Raw genomic sequence first — 24,563 nt, 5'->3', positions numbered from 1 at the left:
TTCCAAACTATCCATTGTAACTCAAGGGTTATTAATGCATGTCGGGGGCAGACAGTCAAAGCCCTCTGCTCTGTTTTCTCCCCATATATCTCCTAAGGCAGCATAGTGAAATTTCAATATTTGCAAAGCCAGTTCCAGATGACAAGTACCTTACCTCTACAGCTTAAGCCCTTTTTCAGCCTGGAAGTTGCTTTTGTGTAGCAACAAGGAAGATCTGTAACATTTCTTGAAACCTTTTATATTTTCATGTCAGTGATTATGAAATCAGGAAATCTCATATGTGCTGTTAGTAGTTATTTAGCCCTCAGAAAATTACCCTCTAATGGGCTTAAGTTAATAGCATATTTTGGCTAACAGGTTGGAACAGTACTTTGTATGTGAAGTTTCATATCATCTGATTTGCCTGACTATTTTGGTGTATGTATTTCTCAAATCCCTCATTCTTTTTCTTTATATCTTTGCAATGAAGCTCTAAAAACATTTGCTAACCTCCATCAGTTTCCTTTATGTTACAGTTATTTCAGGTACTTTAGATTCACAGGGATTCAGTTATTTCATTTTAACTTATCCTACAGACTAGAAAGAAGAAAATGTTTTCTTGCCAAATCTAATGCAATAAAGAAGTGAGATGGAAGAGAAAAACCACCTAAAGCCACTTACACAATGCTGAACTCAGTGAAGAATTACCTCCATAAGTCCAGCAAAGAACAAGTCTCAGAACAGCATAGATCACTCTGAGCTGAATGGCAGTAGAGATGACATGAGGCAGTGGCATGCAGGACTCTTTGCTGCTCACAACAGCATTCTCTCCTAAGGCCCTGTGAGCAAGGCAGGCAGGGAGGGTATTCCAGCTCTAATGGCAAAGATGGACAACGGGAGGAATGAGTTGATCCCTGGTAGCTGAAAGGCCAGGAGCTGCTGCGAGTGAAACAATTCTTTCTTCTGAGTTTCATAAATATTCCTTTATTTTCTATTTCTCTTTCTTCTTTATGAAAAAAAAAAAAAAAAAAAAAAAAAAAAAAAAAAAAGTAAATGGTTGATATGTGCTCTATTTTTAAAGAAAGAGTGGTGTGGAAAAACAGTCATTTCTCTCCTTTCTTACTCAGGGAAGCATCTGCTCTTTAGCAAAGAAGAGGCAAGAGGGGAAAGGAGACCGTAGCAAGACAAATAAGCAAGGAACACCACTCATTTCTAAGGTAGCAGAAAAAATTACTGCAGTTGTAGGAAATGGGGATCCTGACCAGGACACATCAGGAATCATCTTTCAGAAAAGATACTGGGTAAGATGAGATAAAAAGCACAAATATAGGAAAATATTTTTATTTCAAAGTTTGTTTCCTGTTATGAGTTCAGCTGTGGATGGACATTATGAGATTATCACATAACATACAGATATGTTATGAAAAACACAATAAAATGAGTAAATATCACAAAATATGGAAGTACAAGCTGCTGACTGCTTTAACTGCATGCATTTGAGAAAAAAGTTTAGAATCTCTTGGGCTTACCCACTGTCAGCTTTGAAAAGTTTCTCATGTTTCCACACAGTTTAATTTAATTTATTCAAAGATATAAAGAATTGTTTTCCTTCATGATAATTTACAAAATACTTCTGGTCATGTCCCTGTCATGATCACAGAATCATGGAATCATCTCAGCTGGAAAGACCTTCAGCATCATCGTCAACCACCAGCCTGACCCACAAAATCCCATCATAAAACTACATCCCTTAGTGCCACAGGTACCTGGAAGAGGTTATAAATTCTCAGTCTCGTCTCTCAGCCCACTTTGTATCAAACAGATAGCAACAGCAGCACTCCTCCAAAGGAAAAAGATAATTTTTCCAAGCAGCCTTATTAATATATTACAGTCTCAAACTCCTTTGCCAATTTTCAAGTGTTTCTAGTTTTTCTGGTTTGCTATAATTCTGGCAAGTGCTAAAGATTCACAGCCAGATGCAGAGCATCCACCTCCTTTATCTGTGGAATTTAGACCAGGGGGTAAAAACTCAGACAGTGAGTACAGAATTAGTTTTGTCTGCTTTCACGTGGTCACTGCTGCTAGGTTAAGCACCTCTTCAATTACCCCTGTGTGCAGCACTTCCAGCTCACCTTCTGCTGCCCCTGGTTTGTGGGGAGACAACACTGCGTCATGTCATAAGCACGGGAAATGGGAGCAAACTGGCACCCTGCACCTTCATACATGAGCTGCTCAAATACAGAGGCTACTTAGTAAGCCGTAACAAGAAGCATACCAAGTAATCACATAAAGTAACCTTAATTTTCAGTGTTTTCATGCCTTAGGACAGGAAAGAAAGTTTTTGGATCTCTGCAGGCTGTACCCACAGGGTCAACAATGTCTACACAAATACTACAAATGTCAGATTTGTAGTAAAAGCAGCCTGTCTTTATCCTTTCCAATCACATCCTAGAACACTGTACAATCATGTAACAATTTGAAATAAGATCTCAGAAAAACACTTCAGAAACAAATATCCCTGAAATTTAGGATAGTTTGCATCAAATCTTGCCTTTGCAACAGACCTTTTCCATCTGTATTAAAATGAACTAAAGCCCCAGCTCTGAATACTACATTCTAGCAAAATTCAGGTCCAGACCTGAATCTGGTGTTGTAGCTCAGATTTATCCACAAAAGTGGTATCTGCCTGTGCTAAGCAAACACAAAATTATTGATCCACATTCAGTCTTGGCTGTCCATGATCATAAACCTTAAAGAAAGTATTTGAAAAGTTGGAAAAAAAAATAAATAAAAAATAAAAAAGAAAAAAAGAAAAAAGGTGGTGTCCAACACAGATCCTCAAGGCTGGAAGTGGCCTAGTATTCCTGTAGATGTGGTCGTCAGGAGATTTTCTTATTCTGCAGTGCTGAAGAGCTCTCATTTTTAAACCACATTTCAAGCACACTTGGTTCCTAATAAATCTTTGCAAACACACCATAATGGTGCTTTCTGAATATGAAGGCAGTTGCAGTGAATGACTCAGAGGTCTGTGTCCTCAGTTCCTTCTTAATTTCAGTTCAGAAGTCCAGTGATGATTTTTCAGCATCAATAATTTAATTATAGGCATCTGAGATGATATACTGGGAGTGAACTGAGTGGGAAGAAAGAAGTTGTGAAGAAATTGAAAAGAAAGGTCAAGAACACCCAGGCAAGGTCAGGAAGGGTAACAGAGAGAAAGCAACAGTGAAGCAAGGAACAAGGGATGGAAGCAGCAGTACTCACTCAATCAATGATTCAGGGCATGTCAGTGAAGAAAGGCAAAAAATACTATTCTCCTACATAAAAGCCAGCTTCAGCTTTTGGTCCTTAGGCAAATCTTCTACTGACTTCAACAGATGTTCTCTGCTGTATCAAAGGCAGTATGTAATTCTGATTGCCCAGAAGGGATTCAGTTCTCACTACTGAATGAATGTGATGCCTTTAATTTAAGAATAAACAAACACTTCTACCTTAGCACATTTAATTTTTGCTCCCATGTTTTCTGATTTCTTTGATGCCACACGTAGTGCGCACTTCAAGCTGTACTGTATTAAATGCAAAATGTTTTCTTTGAGATTTAAAAAATGTCAAGGTCAGGAATTCCCAGATGACATATCTTGTCCCTTTTCAATTGTTTAAAGTTTGAAGTTTTGCCAAGAGTTATAATCTTTATGTAGGGCATAACCAAACTAAATGACTTATAGCCTTATGCACATGCAGATTTTGCACTGATTTGAACAACCAGTACATGTTACTAACACAGACTAGCACTCCTTCTACAAAAGAATCTCACTGATATCAATAAGACCATACAGAAAGTAAAATACTACCTAGCAAAAGCAAGAAAGGTGAGAATATGGTTCTAACTAGTATTTTGGTGATGGGACCATTGATAATCAGTCATTGTAAAGTCAAGTAGAAGTCAGTCTGATATTGTATTCATATATACAGCAGACTGAGGACTAAAACACAGTATTTCAAACACTAAATTTAGGACTACTGACAAATTCTCAGTAGTATTAAATATAGCTAATATTAAAATCATATGGTAATAAAGCGATGTGCTTTTCCACCTCTTAGGCTTAATGCTCTCCAAGAACATCAGCAAGGTTAACTCTTTCCTTCTGTGAATATATTGCCACCATCTTTTAGGCTAAGTAAAAAAAGTATCTTTGTTTAGACTTAATAGGAAATTAGTTATCCTTAGACACAGCTGAATTAAGGGAAAGAAATAATTTTATCTCCCTGAAATTACGAGGAGCTGGGCTACTGATTTGAATGGCAACAGAATTAGCTTCTTGGATTCAAATGTGCTAGGGACCTATAGGAAACATGAAATGAGGAAAATACAATCCCCCAAAACAGTGTGAAAATATTTCGGTCTGAAAACAATTTTCCTTGGAAAATTCCAGTTCTTTGACCTTAGTAATATTTAGATAGAGTGTTTTTTAAAAAATAGGCGAATAATTTTATCATTATTTTGTAGGCCTACTCTGTTGGGTTTTTTTGATTGTTTGTTTGTTTATTTTTTAGCATTCACATAATCCCAGGTACATTTTCCTCCATCACTTGGTGAAATGCAGCTCCTCTGAACTCCTCCATAGTTTTAGAATACACGTGACATTGACTAGACTGCATGTTTCCTATCTTTACTATAAAAACATTCCATGCTAAATTCTGCATATATCTCCTTTAGCGTATCAGCACAATTCTTTAACGCTCAGAGGCCACTGTACAGCACTTTTCATTTACAGTTGCAAAAAATAAATAAATAAATAAATAAATGCTTAATTAGCAGCAGCCTTAATAGAAATATGGGAAAACTGAAGATAAATGACATGCCCTGTGTAAGATGGTGAGTCAGAAAAAAAAAAGGTCTTTATTCCTAATTCCAAATAAACTTCATTGTACCACAGGAGACTTTATTTTTTCCTTCATGGAAGCCAACAGATACATAATTCTCAATGATTTTTCAGGTTTATGTTCCACATCTTCCAGATGTGGTGTTATGCTTGGTTACAGTTTGAAGAAACAACATCCCCTGTCACAGAATCACAGAATCATCTAGGTTGGAAGAGACCTCCAAGATCACTTAGTCCAGCCTCTGACCTAACACTAACAAGTTCTCCACTAAACCATATCCCTAAGCTCTACATCTAAACGTCTTTTAAAGACTTCCAGGGATGGTGACTCCACCACTTCCCTGGGCAGCCTGTTCCAGTGCCTCACAACCCTTTCAGTAAAGAAGTTCTTCCTAACATCCAACCTAAAACTCCCCTGGCGCAACTTAAGCCCATTCCCCCTCGTCCTGTCACCAGGCACGTGGGAGAACAGACCAACCCCCACCTCACTACAGCCTCCTTTAAGGTACCTGTAGAGAGCGATAAGGTCACCCCTGAGGCTCCTTTTCTCCAGGCTGAACAAGCCCAGCTCCCTCAGCCGCTCCTCGTAGGACTTGTTCTCCAGGCCTCTCACCAGCTTCGTCGCCTTTCTCTGCACCCGCTCAAGCACCTCCATGTCCTTCTTGTAGCGAGGGGCCCAAAACTGAACACAGTACTCGAGGTGCGGCCTCACCAGAGCCGAGTACAGGGGGATGATCACCTCCCTAGCCCTGCTGGCCACACTGCTTCTGATACAAGCCAGGATGCCGTTGGCCTTCTTGGCCACCTGAGCACACTGCTGGCTCATATTCAGCCGACTATCAACCAATACTCCCAGGTCCTTCTCCGCCAGGCAGCTCTCCAACCACTCATCTCCCAGCCTGCTTGTAGCTCTGCTTGGGGTTATTGCACCCCAGGTGCAGGACCCGGCACTTGGCCTTGTTGATCTTCATGCAGTTGAGCTCAGCCCATCGGTGCAGCCTATCCAGATCCTCCTGCAGAGCCTTCCTACCCTCAAGCAGATCGACACACGCACCTAACTTGGTGTCATCTGCAAACTTACTGAGGGTGCACTCGATGCCCTCGTCCAGATCATCGATGAAGATATTAAAGAGGACCGGCCCCGGCACCGAGCCCTGGGGGACACCACTAGTGACTGGCCTCCAACTGGACTTGGCTCCATTCACCACGACTCTTTGGGCCCGGCTATCCAGCCAGTTTCTAACCCAACGAAGCGTGCGCCAGTCCAAGCCTAGGGCAGCCAGTTTCTTGAGGAGAATGCTGTGGGAGACAGTATCAAAAGCCTTGCTGAAGTCAAGGTAGACCACATCCACAGCCTTTCCCTCATCCACCCGGTGCGTCACTTTGTCATAGAAGGAGATCAGGTTCGTCAAGCAGGACGTGCCTTTCATAAACCCATGCTGACTGGGCCTGATTGCCTGCTTGCCCTGCAAGTGCCGTGTGATGACACTCAAGAGAATCTGCTCCATGAGCTTCCCTGGCAATGTCTTGCTTCCCTGTCTGGATGTTTTATTCCTATGTCACTGTAGGACCACCCTTAGAACCACTTTAGAAAACTCACTGTAATGATTTAACTCAAAGGGAGCACATGGTGATGCATTCTGTAAAAAAAAAGAGAATAGAGTGCTCTCCCTATGCCCACAGCTACTCAACATATTTTTCAGTAGATCCACGCCTGCATTTCTTGTAATGATTTTCATACACGTACTTTGTAAATGAAGCTTACAATTCGACTGGCTGCTGTATGCTTATGTTAACTATTTCCTCCCCCCCAAAAAAAAAAAAATTTTTTTTTCCTCACAAATTTCTGGAAAAAAAATGCTTCTGTTCAGGCCATATCTATGCTGACCACAGTACCAACCAGAGCATAGTTACATGTGAATCTACATAATGAAGGCTTGAAAAACACACACAGGCTGTTTTCAAGAACTTAAGACCTTGGTGTTACAAAGGATTGTAAAGAGACAGTAAGAACCTCAGCTGGCTCACACTTCAGGCAATAGAAGTTTTATTCTAATTTTAAGTAATATATTACTCACTTATTCCTAGTTTATAGGAGGGACAGAACATTTTCAGGATTTTGGAAAGATATCAGCTATTTTTATACAAGAGTCCCATGCCACAGGTCCATCTCACCCAAACTGCCTTGAGGCAAAGGATGCAACAAACAAAAAAATCCAGGAAGACTTGTTATGTGACTGGGGAATGAGTGAGGCAAGGAGTCACAGCAAGAGCACTTACAAGAAGAGTTCATACATGCAAATATGACTGAAATCAACCCTCTGCTGTTTGGAAAGGCAGATAAAATAAAAATAAATAAATAAATAAACAATAATGATAAAAGAAGCAAAAGACAAGAAGGGAAAAAAAAAAAAAAAAGAGAGAGAGAGAGAGAGAGAGAGAGAATTACAAATTTTGGACAGAGCCAGAGAAAGAAAGAGGAAGAAATGCTATCCAAAGGATGCCAGTGTGCCTCAGTTTGACCTGAGGATTACCATTTTTTCTCTCAGAAATTCTCTGTGCATTATAACTGGGTTCTGGAAGCCTTGCAGAAGATTGTCCCTCAAAGAAGAAAGCACAAGACATATGGTCCACCATACACACTGTACCAAATACATGTTTTTGCTCAGCAAGTGGTATCCACATTTGTGCACCCACCCTATCCTCAAATCACTCTACACTCCCGGTGCAAGCATCAAACCCTTTACCCCTCCTTATTCACTTCTTATCAGAAGTGTTCTTAAGAAACTGCTATGTTTCAGGACATAGATAGGGAAGAAAATTTTTCCTTAAAGAGCATTGGGGCTCTGCTCGGGTATGACATTAAGAGGGATAACTCTGTGGGAGGTGTTGATAACAAGCAGATAAATTGTGCTGTTTCCAGCCAAGTATTCTAGCTCAAGTTCAGAAATGGATTCCTGAACCAAAACAACATTTAGCCCTAGGCGGTGGACCTTATTTATGCTCCAAGGTAATTTTTCTGAGAAATTGGTGAGCACATTTTCAAATGACTAAGCAACTGGATAACTTTCATTATCCCACAGTTTTGCTCTGCTACTGCACAATTTGCATAATTCTGAACAAATAGTCCTGTGCATGTGATGCTTAAAATCAGAATAACAGATACACTGCAAGCTTTTACACTTGAGGAGGTAGACTAATGGATTAATGACACATACAGTTACTTATGAAAATTCACTGTATTCCTCTTTCCATAACTTGAAACTAGAAAAAAATAAAATGAGCTACTCTGCTCAACATAGTTCCACATCTCATAATTAAGTAGCTGTATTTTAAAATATTACATTTCAGTTTCTGAAACAAATTTCTGTTGTTACCTTTCTGATTTGAATAACAAGGTATTTTATGCCTACTTTGCACTTTATTAGTGTATTTTAAACAGCTCTCCATAGATTTGGTTACTTGCGCAAAGAATTGGACTGCAGCATTTATACTTTTGTTAAGTTCTTGAATTAAAAGATAACACATTAAAATTGTGTCATAGGGAAGAAGGTTGTGAAGAGTGCTGATGTCAAAGCACAGAAACAGAAACAGTAAATTCTTTTTTCAGCACATTGCTTGATAACAGATTTGCACAGGGTCTTGACCCAGTATTTTATGATTACCTTTTCAAGTGTGTTATCTAAATTGACCTGTCTCTGCTTTCAGACTAATCTTTAGAATCATTAATAATAACAGCTAAAGTCAATATAAGACTAAAATTAATGAAGTCAATAGTTCTTGAGTGTTCCTAAAATTATACCCATACCCCACTGACTTACAGCTTCTGAAAAGTGAGAGGCATAAAATCAATTTATTTTTTTTTTAATTCAGCTTTATCTTCCCTACTGTTCTCTTCAGAAACAGTCATTTTTACTATTATAATGTTTTACATGACAATGATACCATGAGATTACTTCAACTCTCTCAATAAATTGACTGATTTTTGCAATTCGTATGATTGTCTGATTTCCTTATGGAACTGATATGATTAGATTCTGAGCAAAAAGGTGTGCTTATTTTGGTGTACTTGGTATCTGAGTGTCTATCATTCTAGAAAATCAGATTTGTTCTGAATTCAAACTAAAGAGATGTTCTACTGCTGAAATTTAAGGTGAACAATGTAAAAAGTAATGCAAAAAAAAAAAACTGTCAATGCAGGAACTTAAAATATTTCCTATGTAGTTTAGGAAAAACACCTAAATTGGCATTTCAGGCCACCAGAAACCATCTTAACTACAAACCCATGAACACCTACATTTGCTTAACATGAAGAATTTAACTACCCCACATACTTCAAATATATGTTCAGGAATATTTAAATTATGGTTGCCAAAGCAGAGGCTATTAAATGGTGTTTTTGTAACTTAATTTGTTTTTCTTTTGAATATCCCAAGTGTATTATGAACCTGCAGGCTCACATGGATAAAACTGAAGGAGATACTGTGTTGCTATTCTGCAAAAGTTTGTCTACATTTTTTTTGGCAAAATTCTCATTATTACCTTACAAAGTTTTCAAATAGACTTGAATTTTTAATTTCTAATCTGGAACCCAGAATCCTATCTGTATGTATTGGGCCTGGCTGGGATGGAAGTAACTTTCTTCATATCAGCCTGTATGGTGCTGTGCCTTGAATTTCTGGGTAAAAGGCTGTTGGTTACACAGTCTCATTTTGCATAATGCTGTGAACAGTGCCTGTACAGTGCTGAGGCTTCTTCTCTTTCTTTTTTAGCCCTGTCCTCCCGCTCGACTCAGTTCTGTATCTCAATAAGAAAGTCTCAACAATGAATAGCTTAATAAAATAGCTATTTTAATAAGCCAAAATGGAAAGTAATATACAGATAATGTCCCTTCAGATGCTGGGTACCCCACATTCATGTAGCATTGAGTAGACCCTAGATGGATTTTCCCAGGGCATGCTGCACCAATCTGGTATGTGGAGAGGTTCCTCGCCCATCATGCACCTGGGTGCCTTCTATTTTGCATAACAAAAGAAACCACACATCTCCTCCTGATGGATTGGGATGTCCTTTTTGACACCACTCATCCTAACATAAGGGTTTTTGAAGTCTCATGTACAAAGCCCCAGTAGAATAGACATGACTGTCCAAAACCACTAACTCTGCCATACAACATCTTCTGCAAGACTCCCAGTACACCTTCAGCAGACCGGTAGAAAGAAAGCACGTTCTGGTAAGCAGGTATGTGCTATCTAGAAAAAGAGAACAAACAGAAAGTTAAGTAACCAAATGTCAGTGTGATATATGGAGTAATAATTCGTGTCAAGATGTTTGATGTTAATAAAGAAGGGGGAGATGTGGAAGTGTGGCCATGGGGGTTGAGAAGTCCCATGATTGATGATAATATCAAATTCTTAACGATGAGGCCATCAGGAATGTAAAGAGTTTAGAGGGAACCAAGAAGGGCAATTCAGGAGACCCCATGATGTTTCTGGTTGCTTGTTCTCTAGCCATTAAGGCATGGAAGTTGCCGGGGGTTTGCTGTTGCCAGACAAAGTTGTTTGACCAATGAAAAGTCGTTTGAAAAGGACTGCTGTGGGGTGAAGGGTATAAGAGGGGAGCAAGATGAAAATACAACACTATATATAACATAATGAAGTTATGTCAGCGATAAAGAAGTAGGAAAAAGGAACGAATAGGACAGGCTAGCAGAAGAGGGACCAGGACAGGAACAGGCACATTGATCACCTTATGAAGATAGGTTTGGCCAAACTCAGCAAGCCACTCAAAGAAGCCTGTATAGGAAGTCATTGGAAATAGGCACACCGGAGCTGGGAATAAGATTGAGCTGAGAGAAGCGGACCTGCGCACACAACTGCCCCTCGCTGGTCAGCAGTTGCGCATTATGGGGAATCATACGTCCTTAGAAACAAAGACTGTCCTGGTAACCTTACAGCTTATTCCTTTTATTAACAATCACATAGTTTATGATCCTGAAATATGGGACCAAACTGAGGTCAAGGTGTGGGGACTCTGCAACTAAAAATGACAAGGTTGCAGTGGGATTGCTTGGCATGTGGCGAGTAATCTCTGAGGCCTTAAAGAGCCCTGTGGGCATGGACATTAATAGTAGTAGACTTAAAGGATTGTTTGTTAAACACTTGCCAGAATTCGGAAAATTTTGCCATGTTTATGTTACAATTGATACCTTTTCTGATTGTACATATGTATAAGTGTACCCAGGTTTCTTATGAATATGTAAAAGCAATGTTCTACATGTATATATATTTAGAAAGTTCAATGTTAGTGTGTGCCTGTTGGTGGAGCATAGACTCCCTGTGCATCCAGCACTGTTTACTTGCCTTTTGTAAACATTACTAAATTCAGATTGAGTTGTATCTTCATTTATAACATCAGTGTCATTGGCTTGCCTATATACACCAAACCACATAATTATCTAAAACGATAGCAGCAACAGGGAAAATATACAAAGTTCTGGGGAGAACCATATGATGGGTGAAATGATGCTAACATGGTGTGTTGTTAAGTCACCTTCACTGAGACACTGATGAAGACTATATATACATCAACTTACAGGATACAAGTTCGCAATTAGGAAATCAATCCTAACTTTACATAGGAGAAAAGACTAGAAGAACCACTGGAGGGCCCTTTGTTCTCAAATGCTTCTCTGAAAACTCATGGAGTTTGATTTAAATTGGCATAACATGTATTATTCCCTGCTCTTTTTTTTTTTTTTTTTTTTTCCCCTGAATGTATTATTATTAGATATTGATGAATTATATGGTTTTATAGTTACATGGATGAAAACAAAATAGTGAAATGCACTGGGATAAGGAGAGGTATTTTTTGATGTCAGCACACTTCCTGATATTTTTGAGAAGCTTGAGAAAAACAAAACAAAACAAAACAAAACAAAACAAAACAAAAAAAACAGGAATTTGCATTTTACAGCTATGCATTATTGTAACAAAAAAATGTAAATGTAAGGCTGACCACGGCATAGGGCAGGGCAGCAAGTCCTTTTGGTACATCATCACAAGAAAAAAAAGGGATTCTTTATTTTCAGGGTTTACTGTAACAGCAGGTATTTCATGGCACACGGACTGTGGGGCACACCCCAATTCCCTTCCTTGTCAAAGTTCACGTATAATTATGTGGAAAGACGCCGGAACAGGCAAACGACCGTGGTCAGTTCCGTCCTGTGGTAGAGGTGTCGGCAGCCTTGGCAGCCACACACCCGACTGTTCCCCCTCTTTCCACCCATATCCCTCTGGTTAACTACTTTTCGTCACGTTTTACTTCACTTTTTCGTGTCTGTGCCACCCCCCGGGCGGCGCACCGTGCCCTGACCAACCCCCCCCTCACCCTCCTTCCCGCCCCGCCTCCGCCATCTTCCCGCTCCTCCCTCCCCGCCATCTTCCCGCCCCCCCCCCCGCTCCCTGCGCCGCCGTGAGGGTGGCGGGTGGCGGCCGCTCGCCGCCGCCATGTTCCACAGCAGCACGCAGCGGCGGCACTGGACCTTCGGCAGCGAGGAGGAGCTGGCGAGGAGCCGAGCCGAGGCCAACCGCAAGTTCCGCAGCCGGGCGGCGGCGAACGGGAAGGTGCCGGGCGGGCTGGAGGGGGAAAAGGCGGCGGCGGGGCTGTGGGGCTGTGAGGGCAGAGGGGACCCCCCCCCCCCCACCCAGTCCCCCTCCGCCATGTCGCATCCCCGCGTCCCCTCACAGGTGGTGCCCAGCGAGCTGTGCCTGCTGGAGCCCCAGGAGGAGCTGGCGATCTGCAAGTACTACGAGAAGCGGCTGCTGGATTTCTGCGCCGTCTTCAAGCCCGCCATGCCGCGGTCGGTGGTGGTAAGCAGGCGCCGCGGCCCCCCTGCGCCCTGCCGGCTCGCCTCAGCGCGGCTGCCCCGCTGTTACGCCTCTCCCCTGCCGTCATCGAGGAGTGGAAGCGAACCCGGAGCTTTCCAGAGATACAATTGACGATACAAATGTTTCAGTTAGTTGGGATTGATTTCAGTGAGCCAGGGATACAGGAAAAGCGCCTGGCTGCTGCAGGGGGGGTCCCGGCGCTGAGGTGCGCAGTCCCCGGTTGTTTGTCCAGCACTGGTGTGTGTCTGAGGGCTGGGAGCTAGTCTAAAAGATTAGACCCTGCGCCTAAGCGCACAGTGCGATCGCTTCCTAAATTCAGGCAGGCTTGGTGCAGTGAGTACATCCCTGGGGAGCCTGTGCCTGTGTGCAACCACCCTCTGGTGAAGAGCCTCTTCCTGATGCCCAGCCTAAACTCCCCCTGCCTCAGCTTAACACCGTTCCTGTGGGTCCTGTCACTGGTGTTACAGAGAATAGGTCACCTGCGTCTCCATTCCCCCTTGTGAGGGAGTTGTAGGCCACAATGAGGGCCCCCCTCAGCCTCCTCCAGGCTGAACAGGCCCAGTGCCCTCAGCTGCTCCTCATATGTCTTCCCCTCTAGGCCCTTCACCATCTTTGTCGCCCTCCTCTGGACACTCTCCAACAGTTTCATGTCCTTTTTATACTGTGGTGCCCAGAACTGCACGCAGTACTCGAGGTGAGGCCGCACCAGCGCAGAGTAGAGCGGGACAATCACCTCCCTTGACCTACTAGCGATGCCGTGCTTGATGCACCCCAGGACACGGTTGGCCCTCCTGGCTGCCAGGGCACACTGCTGGCTCATATTCAACTTGCTGTCTACCACGACCCCCAGATCCCTCTCTTCTAGGCTGCTCTCCAGCGTCTCATCGCCCAGTCTGTACATGCAGCCAGGGTTTCCCCGTCCCAGGTGCAGGACCCAGCACTTGCTTTTGTTAAACTTCATGCGGTTGGTGATCGCCCAGCTCTCCAATCTGTCCAGGTCTGTCTGTAAGGCCTTTCCACCCTCATCAGAGTCCACAACTCCTCCAAGTTTGGTGTTGTCGGCAAATTTGCTCAAAACACCTTCTAGGCCTACATCCAACTCATTTATAAAGACATTTAAGAGGACTGGCCCTAAAATGGAGCCTTGAGGGACCCCACTGGTGACCGCCCGCCAGCCTGATATGGCCCAATTTACCACAACCCTTTGAGCCCTGCCCGTCAGCCAATTGCTCACCCACCATATGATGTTTTTATTTAGCTGTATGGTGGACATTTTGTCCAGTAGGATCCTATGGGAAACCGTGTCAAAAGCCTTGCTGAAGTCCAAAAAGATCCCATCAGCTGGTTTCCCTTGGTCAACTAGACGGATGATCTTATAAAAGGAAATCAAATTTGTTAGGCAGGACCCCTCATGAACCCGTGTTGGCTGGGACCAATGACCTCATTGTCCCCCAGGTGTGCCTCAGTAATTTCAGGGATCATCTTCTCCATAATTTTACCAGGCACTGACGTGAGACTGACAGGCCTGTAATTGCTAGGGTCTTCTTTCTTGCTCTTCTTGAAAATTGGCACGTTTGCCAGCTTCCAGTCTACTGGGACCTCTCCAGATTCCCAAGATCATTGAAAAATAATTGAGAGAGGTCCCTCAATGACATCAGCCAGCTCTTTAAGCACCCTGGGATGGATCCCATCCGGACCCATGGATTTATATGGATCCAGGTGGAACAGCAAATCCCGCACACGTTCAGGGTCGGTTGGGAGTTTTCTGTTCACATATCTAAGGAAACCTTTTTTATTGTCTTCCACAGACATGGCCAGCTTCAACTCTAGCTGGGCTTTGGCCCCACGAATTTTCTCCCTACAAACACGAACAGTGTCCCTGTATTCCTTCCTCATTGCCTGACCCTCCTTCCAGCAGCCATACGCTTTCTTTTTCCATCTAATCTCCAGTAGAAGATCCCTGCTCAGCCAGGCCGGCCTCCTGCCCTGCCTGCCTGACTTCCGATATTTAGGAATCTCCTGATGTTCTGCTTTTATGAGGCATCGCTTAAAGACTGACCAGCACTGATGGACGCCAACGCCTTCAAAAGCAGTTTCCCAGGGGACCTTGCTGACTAGTTCCCTGAGCAGCCTGCAGTCCACTTTCCCCATATCCAGGGCTGAAGTTTTGGTGGCAGTTTCCCTTCTGTCACCATAAATTCTAAACTCAACCACTTCATGGTCACTATGACCGAGACAGCCGCCAATTGCCACGTTTCCCACCAGACCCTCTCTGTTCTCCAGCAACAGATGAAGGAGGGCACCTTTCCTAGCTGGCTCCCTTAGCACCTGCACCAAGAAGTTATCATCGAGGTGGTTTAGGAACCTCCTGGACTTGCCACGTGGTGATCCCAGTTGATGTCTGGCAAGCTGAAATCCCCCATAAGGACAAGGGGAGTTGACCTCGAGGCATCTCTTAGTTCTGCAAAGAACAATTCATCGGCGTTGTCATCCTGGCTGGGTGGTCTGCAATAGATTCCCACTACAACATCCCCTTTATTTGTTCGTCCCTTAATCCTTACCCGCAGGCTCTCAACTTTGCCATCCCCAGCGTGAAGTTCCACGCAGCCCAGCCCATGTTTCACATACATCGCCACCCCGCCTGCCCTGATGCTATCAAGTCGTTGCCCCAAAGCCCTAAAGTCCCTTTTGATGGCTCTCGGACTTCTCGTTGCTACCTTGTCATGACCAGCAGCAGGTAGCAGCCGGTGGGCTGTGCCAGGCGTGTGACTTCCTTAGCTAAGTCTCTCATCCAAGCCCCGTGGAGACAACAGAGTTCCCCATGGGTTGGGTCTGGTCAGCATATGTCTGTCCCTTTGTCCCTCTGTCCCTTTCCGAAGGGAGTCCCCCATGCCTTAGGCACCCTCTCCAACTGGGACGGGCTTTTGTCTCCTTCATTGTTCTGGCTATGGTTCTCTGGAGCCTCCTACCTGTTACCTACGGGTATCATGATGAATGTCTTGCTAAAAGCGCATTCACTCTGCACCTGTAGGCTGCCACCATATGCTGCATGAAACCTGACCTTATATCTGAGAATTGGCTGCCCTAACTCAGTGTGCTGAGTCAGACTTCCCAAGTAACAGGTTTGCAATACCTGATTTCATGCTGGTGGGGCTCAGATCAGTGGGGAGTTCAGCACTGACAGGCTGGGGTACTTGCAGACACCCAGAGAAGTGTCACTTTTAAACATGCAGGGAAGTAGACCGTCGCTGTTTCTTAAATTTTGTGTCAGTGTCAGATTCTCATGAAGATGCCATCAACTTTTTGCGCAGTCTTCTTAAATCTATGTCTAAAAATGGCAGAAAAGACAACCAAACCACAATTCTGTAAGCTTATTACACCCACAGATGTACTAGATTTGGGAATGTTTAATGGCACGGCATTTGCACCTGTATTGTGTCCTGTATGCCTGTAGTATACATTTACACTTGCTACTGCTGTGTGATCTTATTTTATTTTTTCTCAATCTATTTTTGCTTCTTACTTTTCCCTCCTTTTTTTTTTTTTAACGTAGGGAACAGCTTGCATGTATTTTAAACGCTTTTACCTGAACAACTCAGTGATGGAGTATCATCCTCGGATAATAATGTGAGTTATCAACATACCTTGCGTTACCATATCGGTTAAAACGTTAGAAGTATACTCGGCATTTGTTAAGATATTTAATCTCTCAGTTTGTTTTTTTTAAATATATGTAAAGACTGGTCACCTTCTGTTTCTGCTTGGGAAAGTTTGTGTTCTATAGATGGTACTTTGAATATTAAAAAAAAATAATTCTGCACAGAACTTCTCATGAATACATATGCAGATATGAATTTTTTTGTTTTTCCTTTTATCCTTCTCAAGGCTAACGTGTGCATTCTTGGCGTGTAAAGTAGATGAATTTAATGTGTCCAGTGCACAGTTTGTTGGTAACCTTCGAGAAAGCCCTCTTGGACAGGAAAAAGCTCTCGAACAGATACTGGAATATGAACTGCTTCTCATTCAACAGCTGAACTTCCATCTTATCGTGCACAATCCATACAGGCCGTTTGAGGGATTTCTAATTGATATTAAGGTAATAATGTTTTATGTGCTACATACTTCATATGCTAATGTAAGACAAATGTTATGGCTTATGGTAGAAAAAATAAGTGTGCTCTTAATGATGTTGACTGTAAAGTGATAGGTGTTTGCCAGGAGGTCTGTTTTGTTGTGCTCTTTAAACATCATTTATTTTGAACAAGATGGCCAGCTACTCTTTTGCTTTATAGTACATTGTTGTGTTTGGTGTTCTGAGCTGACGAGTGGAAGTTCAGGAACAGCTACTTACTTTCTTACTCGTTTTCTAGACTCGTTATCCAATGCTGGAGAATCCTGAAGTGCTGAGGAGAACAGCGGATGACTTTCTCAATCGAGTGGCTCTGACAGATGCGTATCTACTCTTTACTCCCTCACAGATAGCTCTCACTGCTATCCTATCTAGTGCTTCAAGAGCAGGAATTAACATGGAGAGGTAGTCTTTTTGTTTCTTTGGAGCGATTTATTTGCTACCTGTATAAAACTTTACTGTAGATGTTCCTGACTAGTAGAATTAAGCATTTACTTGGTAGTTAACAGTCTGCTGCATTAAGTATGCTTCAAAACTAAAGCTGTAGTGATTTCTTTTTCAACTTTTGAAAAGCAGGAGCTATGCAGTTAGTTGGTGTCTGGTTTTTATATTCCTTTGAAATGTTTTTTTTGCTTCTTCCAAAGTGATGGCTTTGCCCTAATTAGAGCAGAATAGGATTTTCAGAGTGAAGAGACTGGAAATGCAGTAGAAAGTGAGGGTATGAAACATAAAAGAATCACTGAAAGAAAAAAGTTAGATTTTTAAGAATTTCTAAGATACCAAAGATTTTGGAGTGAAATGGTGTTTCTCTGAACTGATGGCTACTAGCCATGCCCAAACCGTAAGTGCTACACTTGGTTGGTACAACCATCAGTGTACACAGAAATGGACTAATGATAAGTTCATTAAGTGGTAAGGTGCTCTTAAGTAACTCGGTTTCTTTTCTGTGGCCTCTCCACTTGTTTCTAGGGCTTTGAAAGCCCTTGTTTCAGGGCTTTGATAACAACCCTGAAAGCGTTTATTAAAGCCATTCTGTTTACAGAGTCTTCCACAGCGTGGGAGAATGCTCTTCATGATTCACTGTTTTCTCAGAACAGTGTGCCAGCGTTCAGGTGCTTATTACAACTTGTCGATCTCATTCCTGAGCGTATTTTCTGTACTCCATACATCAAAACTCAGAAAGCTTGGCTATAAAGAGAACTAGAATAGTTTGTAGGTAGCATGGGATTCAGGTTATGTGAGTTTTGTCTTCTCATAAAAAGAAAAAACAAAACAAAACAAATTCTTTGTCACCCGTCAGCACCTACAGTTGCTACAACCTTGTCAGTCACTGTTTCGCATCAGCTTCAGCTGCTGCACACGAGAGAAGCTGCAGCACGGGTCTTGAGGGCCTGTGAGTAGGGGTCCCTGCATTGGCAGGGCAGAGCTGGGTTAGAACACAGAGGCTTGAAAATCTGTGGGTCCCAGATGTCAGTGTGATTAAATCTGTGTTCAAGAAGTTACAGTTTCAGGCAAAACAACAGCAACTGGTCTCTGGCAAGTAATGGCTACCAGTTAGTCTCTCATTAGGGTGTCAGCAAAGGGCTCCTGAAGTTGTCTGAGCAGTGGCTCTAAGTGAGCAGCTGCCAGCTTGTAGCAATTAACATTGTCTTCCTGGTGGCTGGGGCCTCAGACTGTGAGCTGCAGCTGGCACAGCTGAGTGTATCTGTATTATAAATAAGTTTTCTCTTCACACAGACTGGTAACACTTTAAGAGTCCTTGGATTTTACATGCAAGTTTTCTTCCCAGCAAGGGATAAACTGTTTTTTTTTGTAGATCTTGACAAGGATTATTGCTTATATATCTTGTGGTTTTAACCAGCTGGTGTGTGGGTTTTTTTTTCTTTTTTGTTTTGTTTTGTTTTAAGATTTGGAAGCATAAATGAGCAAGTGCTAAAGCTGAAAGTGAGATTATTCTCTAAACTTTTCATATTTTTACTCGGAGGTCCTGTGTCGTGTGTTCAATATTCTGTTTCATAGCTTCAGTTTTCATCTAAATTCACTTAAATCTTAAGTTCCTTTTTTTTTTTTTTTAACACTGGAATGTGATAAATGTCTGTGTAATGATGTTCCTCAGGTGTGCTCTTTTAATGTGTTACTAAAAGGAACTTTGAATCTGAGGAACAGAAGAATGCTGGAAGTGAAGGACTTGCTTCATCATTTGCTTGTCACTTTATAGCACTTCCACAACAAAAGTGTTCTTACTAAGTCTAATCATAATGCTTTAGCAGATGGAGATAGGTGTTTTATTAACTAATGGTAGCTGTCACAAGTAATTATGGCACTTTATTTTAGGAAATTATTCTTTCATTTCTCCTTACAGTTACTTGTCAGAAAGCCTTATGCTGAAAGAAAACAGAACATTCTTGGGCAAGTTACTAGATGGCATGAAATGTAAGTAAACATTGGAAAAAATGTGAGAAACTGTCTTTCTGAAGGAAAACAAACAAACAAACAAACAAAAAAAAGAAAAACATGATGTTTTTCCAAACTACAAAACTTTTAAGCAGAAAAGCGTGCTTCCAATGGTTTTGTTCAGCTCAGGGCTTGCATAGGGTAGGTAAAACGTTGGCAGTACAATGACCTACTTGCTAGGTATATGCAGGGGGAGAAAACACTCAGACTTATCTTTGTTATTAAATTAAATCAAAATGGTAAAGAGCCTGATGCTTTGCAAATCATATATGTTGTACTGTTTTTTTTAGTAACTGATTTGTATTCAAAAGTGAGAAATCTGTTTTGGGCACTAGTTTGTGTGAGTTTGGATGAGTAACTTCTTTTCAGTCACGATGACTTGAGAGTGCAGCTTCTGACAAAAGCTGCACAGAACCACTTCTACCACCAGAGGGTGACTTTTGTAAGCTGAGTGATCTGCAAGCATTTGAACACCACTTTTACTTTGTAGCTATAAAGGTGTTTCAAAAGATGTTCAGGTTTTATGTTTAGATGTCTAGTACAAAACAGCTACATATATAACAAACAGAACAAAACATGAATGCTGGCATGGTTTAGCTGTGACAGTGGGGAGTACAGTATGCTGATCATTATATTAAATGACAGTCGAGGTATGGAATTTTAAGAAGGCAGTTCTTTAATATTCTAACCTGATGCATGTATTTAAAATGGAGAGTGCTAGCATCGAAAAGAAAAAATCCAGTCTGTTGACTAAGCAGACTTCGGTGGTGAATATATCGTTTAAGTCAGCAGGGTCTACAAATTCAATTTAAATTGAATTTATGAAGTTTGAGGTACTCTTACCTCTGTCTTCTGCTAACAAACCTAGTCGTCAGGTTTCTTTTAGTGAAATGCAGAAGGATCCCAGACTCACTTGCAGCTTTGTGGAAAATAGCATTACCCTAAAGGCAGCTCTTCGTAAACGTGGCTGGCAGAAAATTTTAGAGCAGCTGAGATGCTAAATCTGTGAGTGGTTTGTTTTGCATAGAACTGGTGGTAGAGAAGGTCTTCTTTCTTGTAGGGTACTTGTAAATTTAATTTACATTCATAAAAGACAGAAACTGTTTTTAAGACTAGGATACAGTGCTGAATACAAAAAAACACTCATCTATTTTGAAAGTTGCTGGCAAAGGAATGTGAACGCTGTAATTTGCCTTGATGAAAAACAAAAAATGTGATGCTGGCAACTTAATTCAGTTGTAGTTCTTTGTGCTGAGCTTCTGCTGATCCTTGATGCTAATTAGGATTAATCCTCTGTTTTTAAGATGATAGTCAAGCCTCGTGTGTGTAATCTTGGATACTCCAAAGTTAGTGTGCTGCAAGTGATGGGAAATTGTGTAAGCAAATGGTTTGGGAGTTGGAGAAGGTCAGAACTTGGGACATCTGATGGTTTGACAAATAAAAGTAGGGATTTTAGTTATAAAGATTTCTGTTAAGTTGGTAAAACTTGCCTTACAGTGTCTTGAAGTCTGTTTGGAAAATAGATGTGATGTTTTCAAAATCTGGCAGAGATGTGAGGGAAAAGAGAGAAACTGTTGCCTCAAGGTTAAATACAAGGGATAAGCAGTAGCAGGAGCCACACTACTGATTGATACTGACGTTGTGTAATTCGCAGGGTGCAGCAGAAATTACTTAGTTTGCTTAGAGCTGTATTGTTGCCACTGTAGGCATGAAAAATCTTATAAAGAAATATGAACTGCCAAGGCCTGAAGAGATTGCTGCTCTAAAACAGAAATTAGAGAAGTGTCACAGTCCGGAGTTTTCACTTAATTCCAACATGTAAGTAGATCCTATGTAATTTGTTAAATTTCAATCTTTTTTAATGCTGTGGAAACACTGACTGATCTGTGAGTGAATGAAAATGAAAACGTGTCAATGCAAACGTGAGGGTGCCTGTTCAAAGTCTTGGTTCTCAGGTTCACACAGTTCTTCTGTAACACCCAGATGCTGTTCCTCTATGCTGATTAGCACGGCAGGCCCCAACAGTGGGAGATAAGGATATAATAGGAAATAACAGGAAATAAGGAGACTGACTCTGGAAATGAATAACTAAACCTACTTTTTTTTCTGGACGGTGGTTAGGAAGAAGAGGAAAGGTTGTGAAGATGGTGACTATAACGCAAAAAAGCCGAAAATTGATGAGGTTAGTAAATGTATGGTACAAATACTTGTTTTTCCACTCTAATGGTTGATGAAATTGACACAGCCACTGACAAACTTCTGCCACTGATGTTCTTCTACATATTGCTTAGAGTGTTTTGCAGCTTATTTTTAAAATGAGCCAGAGTTACTGCAGGCCTGCATTTGGGAGTGTTTTTAATACTCATATTTTCTGTGGGGAGTGGCAAGCACATGCAGACCATCCTTCCTGCTCTTCCTTGTGCTTTTGGAAGTCTCTTAACAAACCACAGCACAACATGAAGCTTAGTACTTCTACTCCACTGTCTGAAACTCTGTGATACCACTGAGGGAAAACAGCTGTTAAACCAGCTTGGAATACCATGGTGAAAGTCCTGGTTTTGGAAGGCCAGGAACTGAAATCCTAACTGTGCAGGCAGAAATTCACTGCTCAGGATTCAGCGAAAGGAATATGAAGAAATATGTGGAGATGCCTGCCTGATGCGTAAGCTTTAGGTAGTGTTTTTAAGCTGGCCAGTGTTTGTGAAAATGTTTCCTTTTACTTTGTCTTCCTGACCAAGGTTGAAGTAGCTGGTTTGCTAGCAAGGCTTGCAAACAGTGCAGATGAGTAGCTTGTACCTCAGGTTGTGAGTCCGGGTATAAATACGGTGGAGAGGGTAATTTAACAAATGAAAACAGAGCAGGGTAATCCTTCATGATCTAATCTGAACATCTTTTGTAACTTTCAGTTGTAATATTGTCTGGAAATTGTAGACAACACTGCTACATTCTGGTGGAGGAATAGCTTTGTAAGGAACCCTTTTTAATGGAACTTTTATTGATACTGAAAACCTTGTACATACAGAGAGTGATCTGTCACCCTTAGCATAAAATGCATGCTTTTGTTTTTTAAATAGCACGACTAGTTGAATTGGGTTGGCAGTGTGCCCTCACTGCTAAGAAAGCTAATGGTATTCTTGGCTGCAGTGGATAAAGTATGACCAGCAGTCAGGAGAGGTAATCCTTCCCCTCCAGACTGCACTCATGGGGCTGTACTTAGAATCATAGAATATCCTGAGTTGGAAGGGACCCTTAAGGATCATCAAGTCCAACTCTTGACACCGCACAGGTCTACCCAAAAGTTCAGACCATGTGACTAAGTGCACAGTCCAATCTCTTCTTAAATTCAGACAGGCTCGGTGCAGTGACCACTTCCCTGGGGAGCCTGTTCCAGTGTGCAACCACCCTCTCTGTGAAGAACCCCCTCCTGATGTCAAGCCTAAATTTCCCCTGCCTCAGCTTAACCCCGTTCCCGCGGGTCCTGTCACTAGTGTTAATGGAGAAAAGGTCTCCTGCCTCTCGACACCCCCTTACGAGGAAGTTGTAGACTGTGATGAGGTCTCCCCTCAGCCTCCTCTTCTCCAGGCTGAACAGGCCCAGTGACCTCAGCCGTTCTTCGTACGTCTTCCCCTCCAGGCCTTTCACCATCTTCGTAGCCCTCCTCTGGACACTCTCCAACAGTTTCATGTCCTTTTTGTGCTGTGGTGCCCAGAACTGCACACAGTACTCGAGGTGAGGCCGCACCAGCGCAGAGTAGAGCGGGACAATCACCTCCCTTGACCTACTAGCGATGCCGTGCTTGATGCACCCCAGGACACGGTTGGCCCTCCTGGCTGCCAGGGCACACTGCTGGCTCATATTCAACTTGCTGTCTATCACGACCCCCAGATCCCTCTCTTCTAGGCTGCTCTCCAGCGTCTCATCGCCCAGTCTGTACGTGCAGCCAGGGTTTCCCCGTCCCAGGTGCAGGACCCGGCACTTGCTCTTATTGAACTTCATGCGGTTGGTGATCACCCAGCCCTCCAATCTGTCCAGGTCTGTCTGTAAGGCCTTTCCACCCTCATTCGAGTCCACAGCTCCTCCAAGTTTGGTGTCATCAGCAAACTTGCTCAAAATACCTTCTATTCCTACATCCAGATCGTTTATAAAAATATTGAAAAGTACCGGCCCTAAAATGGAGTTGTCACTCCAAAAAAATAAGCGTTTTTGTTTGTTTTTCTCCTTCTTTGATAAGCAGTATAGCATGCTTGCAGAAACAAGCTGGGGTCTCTCCCTTGAGCCTTTCAGTTGTGTTTTCTGGGATAAGCCACTGATGGCTGAAAACAAAATCTTTACCTCTGATGTGTTTATGTTTGCGACCGAGTTCTCTCTGGTTTCATCATCCCTGCAGAAGATAGCATAGTGGGTGGCTGTAAAGGGAGAGTGACAACAGTTTTAATGAACTCGGGAATCAAAGTTTAAGTGCAGTCTTACAACAAAATAGGGGAAATGTCTTAAACTGTTCTCACATTTAGCAACATGGGAAGCTTGAGCAGAAATCTGGGATCATTGGGAGTTGCCAGGAAATGAAATATCCTTTCATCTTTTTCACTAGTTGTTACCGATAGTCGTAGGTCAAGCACATCATGACAATCTGGGAGGGAGCCTAATGAATGTGCTTCTGTGTAGGACTTGCATGAATTTGTATTCAGCTTTTCTGTGTTGACTGACATTCTTACTGGCTGTCAGAAGTAGAACAGTCCCTGTATTGTCTTACACCAGTCCTGGAAGAAATATATGCATGTCAGGTAAAGTGGACAGACAAACTAAGTTTTAAAATCCATTTAAAGTTGCTGTTTCAATCTTTTACTGTCAGTAGGCACAGTCTGAGAGGTCAAAGTGAAGTTACTTGTATTACTTGAACTCTTTTCAGCTGGCACACATAAGGGATGTTATGCTGATACCAGATGCAGCAGTACCAGCTGGTCCATGTTCCTGCACAGCTTACTGTCTGGCCGTGCTGCTCAAGGCATTGCTTTTTTCCTTCCCTTAGGAAGAATGTACCGATGACGAGTTTGCGGAGCTGGTGTAACCCCGAAGAGGAAATCCTATCACTGCAGTACCCGCTGTCCTGTGACGCGTGAACCTGTCTGCCAAAGGTTCATTAGCCTGTATTAGCATGAGGTATTTGCTCTTTTACTATTTAATATACTTGCAATAAAGCGTTTTATACAATTCAGTTTTAGTTAATTGTAG

At 42.3% G+C, this 24,563-nt stretch overlaps 1 protein-coding gene across 2 annotated transcripts; it reads left to right on the top strand.

The window, feature by feature from the left end:
* Positions 1 to 12,301: 12,301 nt before the first annotated feature.
* CCNH (cyclin H) lies at positions 12,302 to 24,542 on the top strand. 2 transcript variants are annotated; one of them, XM_082783380.1, is made up of 9 exons: positions 12,307 to 12,484; positions 12,608 to 12,730; positions 16,302 to 16,375; positions 16,634 to 16,844; positions 17,119 to 17,282; positions 19,240 to 19,310; positions 21,038 to 21,149; positions 21,453 to 21,513; positions 24,361 to 24,542. In XM_082783380.1, exons 1-9 carry the CDS (start codon positions 12,368 to 12,370, stop codon positions 24,397 to 24,399), a joined length of 972 nt encoding a protein of 323 aa, XP_082639506.1. In that variant the 5' UTR covers positions 12,307 to 12,367; the 3' UTR covers positions 24,400 to 24,542. The 2 variants fall into 2 exon arrangements, with proteins under 2 accessions (XP_082639505.1, XP_082639506.1); XM_082783379.1 differs by having other exon boundaries at positions 12,302 to 12,730.
* Positions 24,543 to 24,563: the final 21 nt, after the last annotated feature.

This window comes from Aythya marila (assembly GCF_965140915.1).
Source record: "Aythya marila genome assembly, chromosome: Z".
Taxonomy (NCBI): Eukaryota; Metazoa; Chordata; class Aves; order Anseriformes; family Anatidae; genus Aythya; species Aythya marila.
Note: the sequence above shows the minus strand (reverse complement) of the source record. Positions and strands in the feature narration are given on the sequence as shown.

Bases quoted from the DNA above. Each gene is read 5' to 3' on its own strand.
- CCNH (XM_082783379.1), top strand. From the start codon at position 12,368: ATGTTCCACAGCAGCACGCAGCGGCGGCACTGGACCTTCGGCAGCGAG. The intron at 12,731-16,301 runs GTAAGCAGGCGC...TTTTTAACGTAG, and splicing joins CCATGCCGCGGTCGGTGGTG to GGAACAGCTTGCATGTATTT. The intron at 21,150-21,452 runs GTAAGTAGATCC...GACGGTGGTTAG, and splicing joins TTTTCACTTAATTCCAACAT to GAAGAAGAGGAAAGGTTGTG.